Source organism: Staurois parvus, unplaced genomic scaffold (genome assembly GCF_062004578.1).
Source record: "Staurois parvus isolate SC_StPar_1 unplaced genomic scaffold, SC_StPar_1.0 ptg000234l, whole genome shotgun sequence".
Taxonomy (NCBI): Eukaryota; Metazoa; Chordata; class Amphibia; order Anura; family Ranidae; genus Staurois; species Staurois parvus.
This window is the reverse complement of record NW_028318030.1, coordinates 5,948,545-5,966,144: the sequence shown is the minus strand read 5'-3', so window position 1 is coordinate 5,966,144 and position 17,600 is coordinate 5,948,545. Positions and strand designations below refer to the sequence as shown.

Sequence of the window (17,600 nt, the reverse complement as noted above, 5' to 3'; positions counted from 1 at the left end):
GTTGATTGTTCCTGGAACTATAATGGCACTGCGTGTATGCCTATGGCCTGGGACTATAACGGCACTGCCTGTATGCATATGGCTTGGGACGTATGGGTTATTTACTGGCTGCTGATGACCAATTTTATTTGATTTGTTTGCAGTTTGCCGTGCACAAATTGCACGTTTGTTTGTAAAAAAAAAAAGTTAAAAAATCTAATAAAGATCTGATTAAAAAAAAAAAAAAAAAAAACACAACAGAAGAAAAAGTAGAAAGCCCTTTAGCCTTTGTAAACTATCTATAAGCAGAGTTCATCTCTTCAGTTTGGGTGGAGGGAGATAGGTGACTAATATATATTCAAGATGTATCTCTTGCCTCCCCAAGCTAGATCACACTTCCTGCACAACATAAGTGCTTGGCTGAGCAAAATTTGGATCACAATACACACTGAGAAATTTTTACAAAGCAGTGAATCTGACATTGACTGAATATTCACTGCAGGTAAATCCTCCTGGTGCATGTGAATGTTTGGTTAAATTAAAATTCAGTACTTTATAAATGCTCATTATGGATTGCTTATTAACAATCCAAACTATGTCCATATGAATAGTCCATACCTACAGTTCTCACCCCAGCTTGCCACTGAATGGCTTTCTTATATAAGTGACACTAATTTAGACACTTTGCTTATGTTGCTGTTAAATCTTCCTTCTTTGGCAGCTTGATCATCATAGCACAATAAAATCTTAGGTCGTTGATAAAAGCCATGTAATTTATTTGGGAACCACATATGTTAACCACTTGCCCTCCAGAGGATTTAACCCCCCCCCCCCCCTTCCTGACCAGGGCATTTTTTGCGATACGGCGCTGCGGTACTTTAACTGAGAATTGCGCGGTCATGCAACGCTGCACCCAAATGAAATTTAGGGTTTTTTTCCCCCCACACAAATTGAGCTTTCTTTCGGTGGGATTTGATCGCCTCAGCGGTTTTTATTTTTTGCGCTATAAACAAAACAAAAAAAAAAAAAAGAGGGACAATTTTGAAGAAAAAAAAAATATATACTTTAGACTTATTGCTATTAAACATGTCCAGTATAAATTTAGGCCAAAATGTATTCTGCTACATGTCTTCACTAAAAAAAATCCCAGTACGTGTAAATTAATTAGTAATGGGGACGATCAGTGACTTATAGCGGGACTGCAGTGGGAATTCTGACACTGGGGGGAAATGACTTGGTGTCACTGACATCCCAATGACACGAACACAGTGATTAGTGCTAATAAAAAGCACCGACACTGTACTAATGACACTGGGCAGAAAGGGGTTAACATCTGGGGCAATCAAAGGGTTAACTGTGTGCTGTGTGTGTGCTTTACACTGTATGCAGAGACATACAAAGCAGTGTGCAAGAGCTGATAGGGGAGAGATCTGTTTTGTTTATACATAGGTCTTTTCCCAGCTGGTGATACTTGGCGATCACCGGTTGGGACCAGGTGATTGACAGCCAAGGCTGCGACTAGCAGAGCAGGTAGCATGCGTGTTCCCTACCCGCAACTACAAATTCACATATATATATATACACGTGATTTTGCTCAGCCGTGCCACCCTGTAGTGGGATTTATGCTATAGGGCGGCACGTAAGCTGGTAAAGGGTAATTATGACCATGATCAAAATCCACACCATTATTTACAGTTTCAATTAAAATTCAGAATGAAAACATTTCTCTTACCTGTAAGGATCGTTGATGATTCCTCTATAAATCCACCTCTCCAAGATGTCAAAGTATGGAGTGCTGGCTGCCTTAGTCAAATACAGACATAGCTCCTGGGCCTGAGTATCGCCTGTATAACCAAAGGTTCTATCATGGAGTAAACTGAGTGTGGCACCACCTAGACACTCTCCTTTATCCAATGAAGTGGCTGATAAAAAACAAAAACACAATCAATTAAAGTTCAATGATGTAAATAAACAGGGAGCTTTATTAAGCAAGTAAACAACTGAATTTGGTGCACTTTTAGCCACTATTCTGACACTTTTGGTTTACATGTAAAAATTAGTTTTGTTTTTTTTTTTAAAAAAAGTTACTTAGAACCCCCAAAGTTATCGTTTTTTTTTTTTTAAAGAGGCCCCAGAGAATAAAATGGTGGTTGTTGCAATTTTTTTTTATATCACACATTATTTGCACAGCAGTTATTCAAAAGCAATTTTTTGGGGAAAAGATACACTTTAATGAATCTTAATACGACAAAAACACAATATAATACCCATTTTTTTGGGAAAAATATAAAAATCATTTTACTCAGAGTATATAAATATTTTAGATAGTTTTAAAATTGTGCACGCTTTTACTGAAAAATCCCCATAGGCGATGCTTTAAAAATGTTTAGAGTTACAAAGGAGGTCTAGAGCTTGAATTATTGTGCTCTCTTGAACATTCAAGGCGATACCTCACATGTGTGGTGCAAACATTTACTTATGCATGCGTGACCTAAATAACGTGTTCGCCACTGCATACGAGCATTGATGGATAGGGGCGCGTTAACATTTTTTTTTATTTTAAAAAATGTTACATTTTTACCTGTCCCTTTATTTTTATTTTTTTTTATCACTTTTATTGTAATCACAAGAACTGGAAACATCACTTGTGATAGCAATAAAGCATGACAGGTCCTCTTTATGGAAACATCTGGGATCTATAGGACACCAGATCTCTCCTCTACCTTTGAAAGCATGAGGAAAAAAAAAAAATAATAATGGAGGTGTTTACATTTGCCCTAACCAGACGTTCCGAACATGCTTGTCACTTCTAGTCTCCTACTGCCGGATCGGATCCCAGGCTCCTTGGTGTGCTGAAGCACAAGGTATGGCATCGGTGTGAAGCACAAAAGGGTGGGGGGGTTGGATGACCCTTCTTGCTGCTTGTAAAAGTGATCCAGCAGCTAATGAACTGCCTGGATTAATTTAATAGGATAGACTAGAGAATGGCCGGCTGAAATATTTGCTACCGGGATTATGGCTGACAAATGCAGCCATAACCCCGGTATAACCACTGTAACACAATCATGTACAGGTATGTGATTCGGCAGCAAGTGGTTAATACAGCAAAGGATTTGCAGTAAGTTTTTCATGTGACCCCAGTGCCTGCAATCCCTCAATCTAAAACATTTATTTTTATTTCTTAAAACGTGCACAGAATGAAGGACTGGTCAGAGGCACTATTGAAGCAAAGCTGGGGTGGTGGTGGGTGGTTGGGAATCAAGCTGCAATCTCATGTCAAATTTGTCTCATAGTCAATTAAAATTTATTGCTGTGCATCAAAACTGATACAAACACCCCACGACTTTGGTTGCACTTTTATGACAAATGAAAAGTATATTTCTCTTCCTAAAACACCCATTTGAAGAAAGGACAGAAATAAGAATTTGAAACATGCCAGAAAAATTCTGAAACTGATGTAGAGAATTTTATTGCATTGGTCTTTGGTTATTTTACTTTCCTAGGCTATTAAAAACTTTCATACCAGGGAATTACCCAAGCTTCCGGTGCCATTATAATGGAATAAAAAACTGCCAGAAGTGGTGAGTGCCACATTAACTAAGCAGATAGGCCTGTTTCAGGTCTAACTGCTCAAGCTGCACCAGTCTCTATTTCACAGTGACCTTGACATAAAGGATGTGAGTTGTCTGCAGACAGCTCACATCCCCTCTCTGCCCGTGCAGAGATTACAATATACGAGCCGAGCCTGAAAATGTAACAACTCTCCTTCTCGCTCCCACTTTGAGCTGAGCAGGGGCGAGGACAGGCATAGAGATCGGAGCATGCAGTGCCACTTCTCTGTGTCGTATCTGTCACAGCAGAACAGAGAACTTGCACCCCTTTGTTAGTGAAGAGCAGCATCTGCTCTATCTTTGTGTTCAGGAGAGTGGCACCCCTTTGTTAGTGAACAGCAGCATCTGCTCTATTTTTGTGTTCAGGAGAGTGGCGCCCCTTTGTTAGTGAACAGCAGCATCTTCTCTATTTTTGTGTTCAGGAGATTGGCACCCCTTTGTTAGTGAGAAGCAGCATCTGCTCTAATTTTGTGTTCAGGAGAGTGGCGCCCCTTTGTTAATGAAAATCAGCATCTGCTCTATTTTTGTGCTCAGGAGAGTGGTACAAGCATTGCGCTTGCACAACTCTTTGTTAATTCCTTCCCAAAATGTTCATAAGCAAAAATAAAGTTAAAACAAGAAGAACTTCATTATGTCCAAATGGCATTTTCCAATGTGAACCCATCGTATCCTATGAGGCACTTACAAGGACAAGGCAAGCTCTTGTTCATTTATGTAGAGAGGTATACAGAGGTTCTAATGATTGCGAAAACTTACCAAGAGACGCCAATACCTCCATTGTCCTTAGAGTGGGCTGGATATAAAACCACAGTTTTTGCAAGGACAGCAGGCCCTGGCGTTGCAAGTGCTCCAGCTGAGTAATAAGTATCATGTATTCCTTCACTAGCGTCCGCATTGCAGCACTTAGAGCATGGTTAACCTGACCATATTCAAAAGAAGATTTTTCTTCAATGAATCTGTGGGAAGTAGCAGAGGCGTGGACTTTAATGGAGGTGCAATAGCTAATGGCACATGCAGAGTTGACAAAATTTAAAAAAAAAAAAGTAGAATTCAGACATCAATAAGCCCAACAGAAGGCCTCATTCATATGAGTGCTGAGGCTCGTACACTGAAGACTGTCCATTTGTTTATGACGCTGGAGCTGCCAGGTTCTTTGTGCAGGCAGCCCATGTAAGTCTATGGAGATGCAGAGGCTGTACGGACACAGTCGCATGTCCTAATGTGACTGCTGGTGCCGGTGACTGACTCTGCACACAGTGTGTGCACAGCTTCTGCACCATAGACATGAAAGGGCTACCAGCACACAGCATCTGGCAGCTCTAGCTGCATAAACAAATGGCCAATTCATGGAGAATGGGCCTCAGTGTCCATGTGAACGAGGTCTAATAATGATCAGGAGGTGAACATGTTTCTCTTATCAATCTAATTATGTAAGTACACGGGTTGGACAAAAATATAGAAACACTACATGATTTACAGATGTGAAAGAGGCAATGTTTTGCACTGAAAACGGAAGTGATGTAACATTCCTTTGTTTCCACTGTGTGATGAGACATCTAGCTAACAGGTGAGAAGCCTCATTTCCATCATTCACTGCATGTGCTGCTAGTAACATAGAGTCATGTCAGCACTTACTGAGCTTGAAAGAGGGCAAATTGTTGGTGCCTGCTTAGCTGATGCCTCGCGAGGTACAGTATCAAAGCTTATGGTGGCATATACAGTTTCCAGTAAAATGTCGTCTGATAAGCATAAGTGCGGTCAACTGACCAAAAGAGACAAAAGGACATTGCACAGGGTTTTGACCCGGAATAAGAAAACAACTCCTGCAAAAGTGACTGTAGAGCTCAATCTCAGTCTTCCAGAGTCCATGTCCACAAAACCTCTCTCTAACCCCTGTATGTGCTTATGACAAAGAAAGCCTCATGAAACGTAGGCACAACTTGTCCTTTGTATTTGCACAATGAATATTTACTCAGATGATTCATTCACCACAAAATAATTTAGTAGTTGATAACATTCATCCTTTTAAAAGCGGAACTTCACTTAAAAATGAATGTTCCATTTATCCTCCTCCTTCCCCTTCCTATACCATTATTAAGAGTTTAATTTTTGTTCAGGTTAGCAAGTACCCATTTCTGACAGGCACCCACTTAGGCAAGAATAGCAGAAGTCAGATACCGCATTAGAGAAACTGTTATCCAATAAAATATATATATAAAAAAAATAAAAAATAAAAACAAAATAAAAAATATATACATACATACATACATACACACACTATATTATTTTGTATATTTTTTGTTTTGTTATAGAACTATTATTCCCTCTATATACACCTGAAGAAGCAGGAGACCTCGAAACATGTCGAGAATGGCTGACTACAGACTCTTTATTTTGGAATAGTAACTTGTGGGTGTGAGATAGCACCATAGGTGTGATTGTAGTACAGCGTATTCAGAGGGATTTTTACACAAATAATGTTGTTTTAATATTATATCTTTTGTAATAAAAATATGAGGTTTTTACCTTTAAATGTCTGTGTCTTTGTCGGTACCCAGAAAATCTTGTTTAGATCTTTTGAATAGATAATTAGGGTGTAGATACCTTAGATACCCATCAATACTAAGCACTTGCTATTTGAAACCTTTTCATGCTATCATTTCTACACACTAAGCCTACATAAACCCCAATACTTTTTTTTGCGTTGCCTTGGATGAGTATGATTTAGTACCTGGTCACAGTGGAGTAGCTGGCAGCTACTGGCAGAATTCTGTTCACCAACTCCCTTACAGATAAGTCCAGGTTTGGATCTACTGAAAAGGAGCGTGTCTGATGTCCCACCAGCGGCTGTGCAGTAATATATCGCCCATCAACTCCAATTAGAATGTAAAGGAGGTCTTCTACGATAATTGCCTCTTGCGTGGGGAGGGGAAGTGTCCCTATGCATTGAAAGAGAAATTGTTTAGAGATATTGCTGAAGCCAAACATCATGGTAACTAGTCTTTAACAAAACAAAAAGTGAGTCAGTGGGCTACGTCTACAGCTGAATTCTCGATTTCCACACTTGAAAAATGATCAGAGTCATTGCCAATAGGTTGTGAACCCAGAATAGAACACATCCCAGAACAAAAAAAAAAATAGCTTGTTGGAAGACAGCATATTGGATTCTTTCTCCTTTTATCAAGAATTCCAATATTTGTTAGCAGGACATTCCACATCCGTTTCAATGGATCTCTACGACTAATGTCTGCTGAACTGCAATCTCCAAGTATAAAATGGAAGATACAGAAAAAAATACAATAGCAGCAAAAGTGCAATTGTGTAAGATATACAGGCATACCTATTGGTACCGTGACATCTGTACTTATATTGGAGAGCGAAGGGAAGTCTCCTATCAATGCTGGTCTCTCGTAAACCCAAGATGGGAACACAGGAATTGGCTGCCCCACATTCTTCTTATTCAGCTTGTCTCTAAGATGTTTCCGTAGAACTTCCACTGGCTGATGAAACAATAGGAGCAAAGACACAAAGTTAAACACCACCATTTGAAATGGACCACATTTGTGGCACTAAATGCCGAAAACATTACTACAGGATAATGTGAAACAATGTTCACCTGTGGTCCAGCTGTCGTTGAAGCAGTTACATTCCCCAGTTGCCTCCGTAGCTCCTCCAGTTCCTGCAAGGAGATCTTGGATGTGCTGGGAGGGATAGGAACACTGCTAGAAGCTACACTGCTGGTTGTCAGCTCAGCTCTGTCTTTAGCATTCTGTTGCAGATACTGAAGTGTCTTTAAATAAAACAATAAACATGAATGTTACTTTCTTGGAAATTTAAAAATGCACAAAGGCAGAAATTCTGCCTTAGGTATGTCAAGAATCAAGGGCATCATAAAGCCTCTTATACTGTAAAACATGCATTTCTCAATGTTTAAAAAAATTGCTAGAAGATGATGATGCTGATGATGAAAACCAAATATAATGGACATCTAAGAGGTAGCGTTTATGTGCTTATCATGCAAATGCAGAGTATGTGTGAAGGTTCTACATCTTTCACAGTTGATTTGGGGATATCATCAGTTCTTTGCACACGGTGTTAGCGAGCTTTAACATAGACTTTTATGGAGGCTTTAGAGACACTTTGAAGCACCAGGAAAGCAACATGGGGTATAATTTTTTGAAGTGAAACACATTCTGAATCAAGTGTAAACAAGCCCTTAGGTTTTTTTTTTTTTTTTCAGCCACAAGAAAAACAAACAGATTCTTCAATCCACACAAATTAGGTGGATGTTTGTATCCCCTCCCTGCCATTACTCCACTAGGACATTGTAGTCTTTCAGCTGCACACGGCGTTGTCAGAATTCATTGATCTATGACTGCTACTCGTTGACTACAACCGCTGATCGAGAAAAATTCTCCAACATGTCTCTGCAACAGAAGTCCATCAAACGATCAAATTCTGTTGAGTGGGAACAACCACACACCGGTTGACATTCGGGCGATACCTGCTGAACCAGCCAAATTTTAATCAGCATATGGCTAGCTTATCATTCCCTGATTTTATCTGGATTGGTTAACAATTGTTAAGTCTACCTTCAGATCAAATTCTAACAATTGTTCTGAAGTTGACCAGTCTATCAACAAGGTTGAGTTAGCACCATACTGTCAACCCTGTGCAGGCCCAGGGGTGTGGAAATTTTTGAAAAAAATACTTGTCCAGGGACCAAATAGGTGCCCCAATCTACTTAACCGTATTTAAATCTGCTTTAAGTAATGTCTGGGGCTTTTAAAAACAAAAAGGGCTTTATGGCGACTTACATGTCTGCTTATCTCCTCCTCCCCTCCCTGCCTGGCTCCATCATCGCACCCGGGGACTAAAGCGCGGGGGGGGAAAGACCAATTGGGTGCTCATCAGGAAAGGGGAGTGTCGGGCTCATCCTTTATCCCTTTCACTGTCAGAGCCGTTTTCTGCACAAGTCTAAAAGATCATTTAGGATTACACAAAACTCCAAAACATGATATATTTTTGAAACCAGAGACCCTAGAGAATAAAATAGTGGTAGTTCCAATTTTTTATGTCACACGATATTATCAAAAAGGTCTAGGAAATGCAAAACCTCAGTAAAAAATACCCTTAAGTTAATTTTAGGGCACAAAAAGCAATAAATGATCCAATTTTTTTGTAAAATATAAAAGACGAAGTTGCATCGAGTAAATAGATATCCAACACGTCAAACCTTAAAATTTGCACACGCTCCTGAAATGGCGACAAATTTCAGTACCTTATATTTTCTATAGGTGATACTTTTAAAGCCCCTTATAGGTCATCAGTTTAGCGTTACAGAGATCGTCTGGTGCTAGAATTCTGCGTGTGCAGCGATATGTAACATGTGTATTGCAATCGTCATTATTTCGCATAGGCGCCCCAACGTGTTCTTTTATGTTTGTACGTTAACAGGGGCAGACTGACAACTAATGGGGCCCCCGGGCAATAGGGGATCATGGGGCCCCTGTGTCCTTGCCCAAACTCAAAAAAGCCTATGAAAAAAGGTACCAGGGCCATCTCATGGGGCCCCCTACTGACCCCGTGCCCTTGGGCAGTGCCCGAGTTTCCAAATGGTCAGTCCGCCCCTGTACGTGCATACATATGTCGGGGGTTGGGGGCCTTGAAAAATTTTGGGGGCGGGGAGGTTATATGATTGGGTGTAACTTTAAGGACATAAAGAGCCCTATGTGATGACTTTTGGTGACAAGTTCTCTTATGAGGCATCCAGGGTGCCTCATAAGAGAACTGCATTACACTGCATTACACTGCATTACATTCTTTCCTGGCCTCAATGGCCGGGAATCTATCAATAGGGACCTGGAAGTAACGTCACACACACTTCCGAGTCAGAACAGAAGGGGAGCGGATGTGTCTGCTCTCCTCCCTCCCATATACCCATTGGCAGCCCCCGAACTGGTCCCGGGCCTGCAGATGGGCAAGCGGAGCCTGGGAAATATAGCAGGCAGGGGGAAAGGCTGGCACCGTAGTGGGCTGTGTGAAAGCAATTAGGCAGTAGCTCTGCCTCCTAAATGCTTCCACAGCAGGGCTAAGGGGTAAAAAAAAAAACAAACAAAAAAAAAAAACTACCTGCCTGGTGCCCGGAACTACAGGTCCCGGGCGTTAGGCAATATGAATTGAACAACCCTGAGGCCTATACACATAACTGGTAAATATAATTATTTCCGCCATCTTTTGTCTGTGGATGATATTATTGTGCAAGTTATGTTTTGAAGCAGAACCTAGACACCACTGAGGTTTCATGAGATCTGATACATAGAGAGCAGGATGGTGTAAACAGCATTAAAATATTGTCTTGGCTTACCTCCTTGTCTTCTGTGAGCTTGGAAAGTAGGTAGACCAACGGGTCCAGATTACGGGCATTCTTAGATTTTAACTCTTCATATTTCTTAAGAAAATCTTCTGGTGTCTTTGAAAACTCAGCTATTTTCACCTACATATATACATTTTGGATTAATACAATATGTACTAAGGATTTCTAATCTGTCTCACAAAAAACGTGAGGTACTCTATGTAACACCTTTTTATGTGTATTAACCGTTACATTTTCAGAACTTTAATTTCCATGTGGATCATAAAAACTAGGGTGATATATTTATGGTTTTACACAACTCTATTAAAGCATTTGGTTTCTTCTCAAGGTTTGTATGATTACAATTGACTCTGTACAATTATGATTTTCTAATATCCAGTGTATTATTAATGATATATTATACACTATACTTCCAAAGTATTGGGACGCCTGCCTTCACACGCACATGAACTTTAATGGCATCCCAGTCTTACTCTATAGGGTTTAATATTGGGTTGGCCCACCCTTTGCAGCTATAACAGCTTCAACTCTTCTGGGAAGGCTGTCCACAAGGTTTTGGAGTGTGTCTTTGGGAATGTTTGACCAGATTCTTCCAGAAGCGCATTTATGAGGTCAGGCACTGATGACGGACGAGAAGGCCTGGCTCGCTGTCTCCGCTCTAATTCATCCCAAAGGTGTTCTAACGGGCTGAGGTCAGGACGCTGTGCAGGCCAATCAAGTTCCTCCATTCCAGACTCACTCATCCATGTCTTTATGATCCCCAAACTCTTCCCATGAAGTTGGGAGCATGAAATTGTCCAAAATGTTTCTGTATGCTTGATTTTACCTGTGGCCATGGAGGTAATTGGAACACCTGAATCCAATGATTTGGAGGGCTGGCCCAATACTTGTGGCAATATAGTGTACTTTTGTTTCTGTATTGTGACTCTTGCTATTAAACTATGAAACAATAGGCACATTGTTGATCTGACACTAGGCTTTCACACAGTAGGGTCCTAAAAGAGTCAACGCAAAGCTTAGCACTCTTCAAAATTCGAAATCAGCAGCTTTTACATATCCATTTTAAAAGAACTCTATCAGGGGAAAAAACAGGTGAAAGTATAAATTGCAATCAGATATAAACGGCACCTAGTGCAGCCTCCTACTCAGCCCACCCCATCATGGCCAAATGCCAAGTCTCCCAACAGAAAGTTTCCCAGCACACTTTACAGCTAGCTTGCAACAAAACCAAATAAGCTCTAACAGTTTACTTTAAAACAGGTTTTAGTCACACACATTTGCAATTTGCATCTATGTGAAAGCCACAGTTCCTAGCCAAGGCTCCTCTGTATATGGCACTCCTGACTATCATTTTCAGAGTCTCCAAGTTGGAGCACATATATCAAAGGATAAATAAAGGCAAGTTTGCCTGGAGGGAACCCATTCCTCCTCAAAAGATGGAGTGTGCAAAGCCCCTTCCATGTGCACCTTACTGTGGAGGCTAGGTATAGATTGGGGTGGTTGCCACTTATTTGCACAGCTTGTAGGCCTCTCAACAGGCAAAGCCTGGAAATCAACTTCCTCACCTGATTTTTGCTAAAAATCCTGGTGGAAAATGATTTAAAGCTGAGCTCCACCTAAAAGGGGACGTTTCGCTTTAAGGCCTCGTCCCCAGCTCCCTTTGGGAAGCGGGTACCCGATTTTGCAAGGTACGCACTCCCACTTTCGCTGTGATCGTCTAGGGGATTGGAAGCGGAAGTTGTCCTCCCTGCCCATAGTCTTCTGGTACACATGCAGGACACTATTCAGAAGGCGCAGCACTACTCACGCATGCACAGTGGGCACCTGGCTGTGACACTACAAGCTGTCACAGCCGGGTGACCACACTTAGGGCTTGCCAAACGCCCCTATAGCGTTTGGCAAGCGTTGGTCCGGTGTTTGCGGAGCGTTTTTAACGCTCGGCAAACGCTCCGCAAACGCCGCATGCGCGGTTTAGCGGCGGTTGCTAGGCGTTTGCCGAGCGTTAATAACGCCCCACAAACGCCTATAATGCATTTGAGTGGTGTTACCGCTCCGCAAACAACCCGCAACCGCGTCGCAACCGCACCGCAAACGCCGGCCGGGCGTTTGCGGAGCGGCACCATAGACGAGAATAGGAGGCTTCAAAGCCTCCTGACTCGACCAGAGGCGTCCGTTTTGCCGCGACGCAACGCGACGCAAACGCTCCTGTTAGAACAGCACCATGTGCTGTAATGTGCAGAATTGGCAGAGGCGTTTGGGAAGCGGTAAAAACGCTTCCCAAACGCCTCTCTGCCGCCTGCACACAAGGCTAGTGTGAACGTAGCCTTAAAGCGGTAGTAAACTGCACCAAAAAAAAATTGAAAAATCCCCAAGGTAATGCCAAAATGTGCTTGTATGCATCGCATGCTAGCACATTATGAAGGACTTACTTTAAAATGAATCCCTCCAGTGGCACACTGTCACTGCTGCAGAGGCTTCCATCGTCCCCTGGTCTTCCTTCTGGGTTCGCAAGCTCTGGCCGTCTGACTGACAGAGCCGCGGTAACATCACATCGCATGCATGGGAGTCCCTGGCCACAGCAGTGCTCTGAAGGAACAGCACAACTATGCCATTCCTTCACAGCGCATGCTCTGGCTTTCAAAGAGTGAATTTCTCCTAAACGGTGCATATTCATTTTACCTACAAGTTTACTTGTAGATGAAAGTTTACAAAAAGAATTTACTACCACTTTAAGATGCCGGCGCTGGGGAGAGAGGCCGGTGAAACCAGCTGCGGTGAGGACACCGCTGGATCGAGGGCCAGGTGAATTTCTGTTTTTTAAAAATCAGCAGCTACAGTTTTTGTAGCTGCTGACTTTTCTATTTTTAGATTTTGACTGCAGCTCTGGTTTAAGTTTCAACATATTAATGAATTTAAAGTATAACTAAAAGGCAATCCTTTTTTTCAGTTTTGGACAGAGTAGAGATGGATTAGAATACATATTAAGTTTTTATTGCTGCCTGTTCACCCGTTAGAGAGATTCAACCTATTTGTCCCGATTATCTTTTTTTCATCAAAAGTAAAAGAAAATCTCAAGTTTAGGGTTGTCCCCAAATTAGGAAATCTTTCAATGAGGACACTAGTACTGGTGACCTGTGGGCCTAAATAGATTCTCACTTCCTCTTTTGGCTATGGGACAGGAAGAGAAAGTAAATCTCCTCTACAGTACACAGATGGCAAAAAACTGACAACTAACCCTCCTTTACTCTAACCAGAATGAAAACAAAAAGGTTTTGCCTATAGTTCTACTATAAAATGGTCAAAAGTTATAGGGGTCTGTCATTGCTGACTGGCTGTCTTGGGGAGTCAGTACATTTATAGCTTATTGAGCCCCTGACCCAGAGTCAGCTGCAGGTCAGAAAAATCAAAACACCCTGTCTTGTACAGTTGTTCCAAGACTCAGATCTCAAAGTTCAATGGCCTCGCAAGACAGCCAGGCAATTAACATCCTCAGGAAAGCTCTCTAAAGGCAACCTCAATGTTTGAACCATGACAGGTTTCTTGTAAGGCCATACTGTATGTATTATATTGTTAAAAGTAGTTGTATAGGTTCATTTTCTTCTTATCAAAATAACAAACATGTTATACTTACCTGCTCTGTGCAATAGTTTTGCAGAGTGGACCGGAACCACCTCTTGTGGAGTGGAGAGCGCCAGCGGGGTACCCCAGGTCTGCCCCCCTAGCAAGCTGCTTACTGGGGGAAGGAGGGACATGCGGGCTCACTCCAGAGACAGGCTTTGCGTCCATAGACAAACAGCAAGGCTTGACCCCGCCACCTCCTAACAGGATTTGACTGACAGCAGCAGAAGCCAATGCCTCCAGATGCTCTCAGCCAGGTCTGTGAGAGCCGGGAGAAGAACTAAAGCTGGGCATAACGCAGATTGATACAGGACTCAGGTAAGTGTTAGGGAGGGGGGGGGGCCTGCTATTGTAGGGTCATTTTTTACTTTAATGAGAATGGATTAAGGTAAATAACCTTTTTCCTTTACAACAACTTTAACATTTTTTTTATTCTTTTAAAGAATGCTATACATATTTTTGGAGGGTGATTTCCCATGTTAAATCAGTATGGAATGAAAACAGCATATTACCTTGGCACTGTGGGCAGAGACGCTTGTGGTGACATACGGGGTGCGATTCTTCTGCAGCAGGTCAATGTAAAGCTCTGCTCCCTCACTTCCATGAACACGGAGCAAGCTGATTAGCTCATTCACATCGTGATGTATTCGGAATTCACTCATTGTGAAACATCTGCTGGTTTAACAAGGAAAGTAAGAATTATCATGGTTCAATCACATCATACATGAATACACTGGGTAATAGATTATTAGGCTTCTGCCTAGATTGGCCCTAATATGCCTATGTACTGTATGGACATGAAATAGGGAACTTAGATTGAAAGCTCCTGGCGGGCAGGGACTGATGTGACTTTACAGTACATAAAAAACTGTGCAAATTGCTGCACAATATACATACCTGCAGGGATGTTTGATTCCTATCGCCCGACGATCGGGACATGTAGTTCCGGGCACCGGGCAGGTAGTTTTATTCTACCTTTAGCTCTGCTGCGGGCAAGCAGCAGGCTCAGCTGTCAAGTGGAAGCATTTGGGCGGCAGCGCTGCCGCCGATTGCTTACACACAGTGCCAGTCTCTCCCAGGCTCCACTTGCCCAGGACCGGCTCATTGCGTCGGCTAGAGGGGGGAAGGAGAGCAGACACGTCCAATGCCCTCCCCTTCTTGTCCTGACCCGTAAGTGACGTTATGATGTCACTTCCAGGTCCCCGGTGAGAGATTCCCAGCCATGGAAGCCAGGAAAGAATGTAATGCAGTGCGATGTGCACCACATTACATTCAGTGGAGTACTGGGGAGACATGCAGGGTCTTTTTGACTCTGGATGCCTTAATAAAGAGAACCTGTCACCAAAAAATCATCACATAGGGGACTTAAAAAAGTTTTGTGTTTTTTTTAATTGTAAAAAACGAAAGTTACAACCAAGCACATACCTTTCCCCCCCAAAAAAAAAAATTGAGGCCCCCCCCATATATACGCACGTAAAAGCACACACTGGGGTGCCTACGAATGACAATGTCGATTGTGATACACATGTTACATATCGCCGCACACGCCAAAATGATAGCAATAATTCTAGCACCAGACCTCCTCCATAGCGCTAAACTAGTGACCTATAAGGGGCTTTAACCACAAGCCTAGAGGGCAAAATTGTGCGGTTATGCAACACTGTACCCATATGAAATTGTTTTGTGTTAGATAGAGCTTTATTTTGGTGGTATTTAATCACCTCTGGGTTTTTTATTTTTTCTTAAACCAAAAACCACTGAAAATTTTGAAAAAAAAATTTTGTTTCTTAGTTTTTGTTCAAAAATTTTGTAAATAAGTGATTTTTCTCCTTCACTGATGTGCACTAATGAGGCTGCACTGATGGGAACTGATAGGTGGCACTGATGAGGAGGCACTGGTAGGTGGCATTGACGGGCATCACTGATGGGCACTGATACATAGCACTGATAGGCAGCACTGATTGGCAGCACTGATTGGCAGCACTGACTGGCACTGATGGGTGACACTGAAAGGCAGCTCAGATGGGCACTGATATGTGGCATTGATGTGCACTGGTAGGCACTGATATGTAGCATTGACGTGGCACTGATACGAGGCACTAATGGACACTGACAAGTGGCACTGCTGGGGCTACACTGATCATCAGTGCCCTGATGATCAGTGTACATGTCCCCTCTGCGGAAAGCCGATTACCGGCATTTCCCTGTTTACATGTGATCAGCTGTGATTGGACATAGCTGATCACATGACCGAGCCGACATCTTCGGCTCTTTCCGTGATCGGTGATCCGCTGTGTCCAAGGGACACAGCGCACCGCCGATCGCCGTGCTGCACGCTCCCGGAGCCGTGCATGCGCGGTGAGAATGGGAGCACGTCATGACGTCCTCCTAGAACAAGAGAACCACCTTGCGTCCGTCATATTACTATATGGCGGGCGGGAGGTGGTTAAAAGTGTCGACCTATAGAAAATATAGGGTACTGAAGTTTGTCTCCATTTCATGACCACGCACAAATTTAAGGTTTGACAAGTTGGATATCTATTTACTCACTGCAACCTCATCTTTTATATTTTACAAAAAATAGGGTAATTTATTGCTTTTTTTTGTGCCCTAAAATTAATTTACTTGTATTTCTTACTGAAATTTTGCGGTAATATCATGCGACATAAAACAATGGAACTACCACTATTTTATTCTCTGGGGTCTCTGCTTTCAGAAAAAATATAATGTTTGGGGGTTTTATGTAATCTTCAGGCCTAAAATTATTTTTTTAAACTTGTGCAAAAAATACAAAAATGGCTCTGGCAGCAAAAGAGATAAAGAATAAGCCCTGATCCACCCTTTCCTGACGAGCAGCCAATCGGTGCTCATTATACTGCAAGGTCTCCCCTCTCCTTGCTAGTCCCCAGGTGCGGTGCTGGAGACAGGTATTGAGGAGAGGAGGAGATATACAGCGCAATGTTAAAAATATTAAACGTTTAAGTTGCCTTAAAGCCCCTTTTGTTTTTAAAAGCCCCAGACATTCCTAACATCACCTCCAATTTAAATACAGTTAAAATGTATTTATTTTTTTATCTGGACAAGTAGATTGTCATGAGGGACAAGTAGATTGGGGCACCGATTTAGTCCCTGGACAAGTAGTTTTTTCATAAATTTTCACACCCCTGATACCTGTAATAAAAAAAAATAACTAAAATAAATCAAACTGTTATGTTTTCTTACAAATAAAAAATATATAACATTTTTACTGTTTCCTAGTTTTAGGTAAAGCTGAACTCTAGGCAAATATAAAGGACACAAATGAATGCACCATTGTATTGGTACATCCCTAAATATATATAGTTTTTAAATGTTAGCAGTTTTCTTGAATTTGACCTGGTATCAGTTTCCTGCAATGCACTGTACAGCAGATCTCAGACCGGGGATGGTAGAAGCAGCACAAGGAGCCCATTGGTTGTGCTGCAGTTCAAGAAACATGCTAGCGGCAGCACAGTGGCTAAATGGTTAGCACTTCCCCCTGGCAACACTAGGGTTGTTGGTTCGAATCCCAACCACGGCACCACCTGCCAGGGATTTGTATGTTCTCCCTGTGCCTGTGTGGTACTCCGGTTTTCTCCCACACTCCAAAGACATACTGGCATGTTGATTGGATCCAGTCTAAATTAGCCCTAGTATGTGTATGTATGAATGTGAGTTAGAGACCTTAGATTGTACACTCCTTGAGGGTTAGGGACTGATGTGAATGTACAATATATATGTAAAAGCGCTGCGTAAACTGACGGTGCTATATAAGTACCTGAAATAAATAATAAAATGCTGATATGAAAAGTGAGCAAAGTGACAGAGAGAAAGGGAGAGTCAACTTTAAAGTAAAAAAAAACAAAAAAAAAAAAACTTGGTGGTACTTTTCAAACAGTCATTCAGCTACAGCCCACAGCTGCACATACACTATAGAATCTGATTGTACAATTTTCTTTAGTGCCACAATCTACTATGTAATGCAAGGGCCTGCCTGA

General features: G+C 42.0%; 1 protein-coding gene across 2 annotated transcripts in view; it reads right to left on the bottom strand.

The window, feature by feature from the left end:
- TUBGCP2 (tubulin gamma complex component 2) overlaps nucleotides 1-17,600 on the bottom strand; it is a 58,794-nt gene that overhangs the window by 30,975 nt on the left and 10,219 nt on the right. The window contains exons 2-8 of one of the 2 annotated variants that reach the window (XM_089680033.1): nucleotides 14,097-14,259; nucleotides 9,958-10,086; nucleotides 7,207-7,380; nucleotides 6,931-7,090; nucleotides 6,322-6,529; nucleotides 4,347-4,546; nucleotides 1,712-1,901 (exon numbers count right to left, since the gene is read on the bottom strand). In XM_089680033.1, the coding sequence (XP_089536159.1) occupies nucleotides 1,712-1,901; nucleotides 4,347-4,546; nucleotides 6,322-6,529; nucleotides 6,931-7,090; nucleotides 7,207-7,380; nucleotides 9,958-10,086; nucleotides 14,097-14,246 (1,211 nt within the window). In that variant the 5' untranslated portion in view covers nucleotides 14,247-14,259. The remainder of the gene's footprint in view (nucleotides 1-1,711; nucleotides 1,902-4,346; nucleotides 4,547-6,321; nucleotides 6,530-6,930; nucleotides 7,091-7,206; nucleotides 7,381-9,957; nucleotides 10,087-14,096; nucleotides 14,260-17,600) is intronic. The other variant, XM_089680032.1, reaches the window with a different exon arrangement.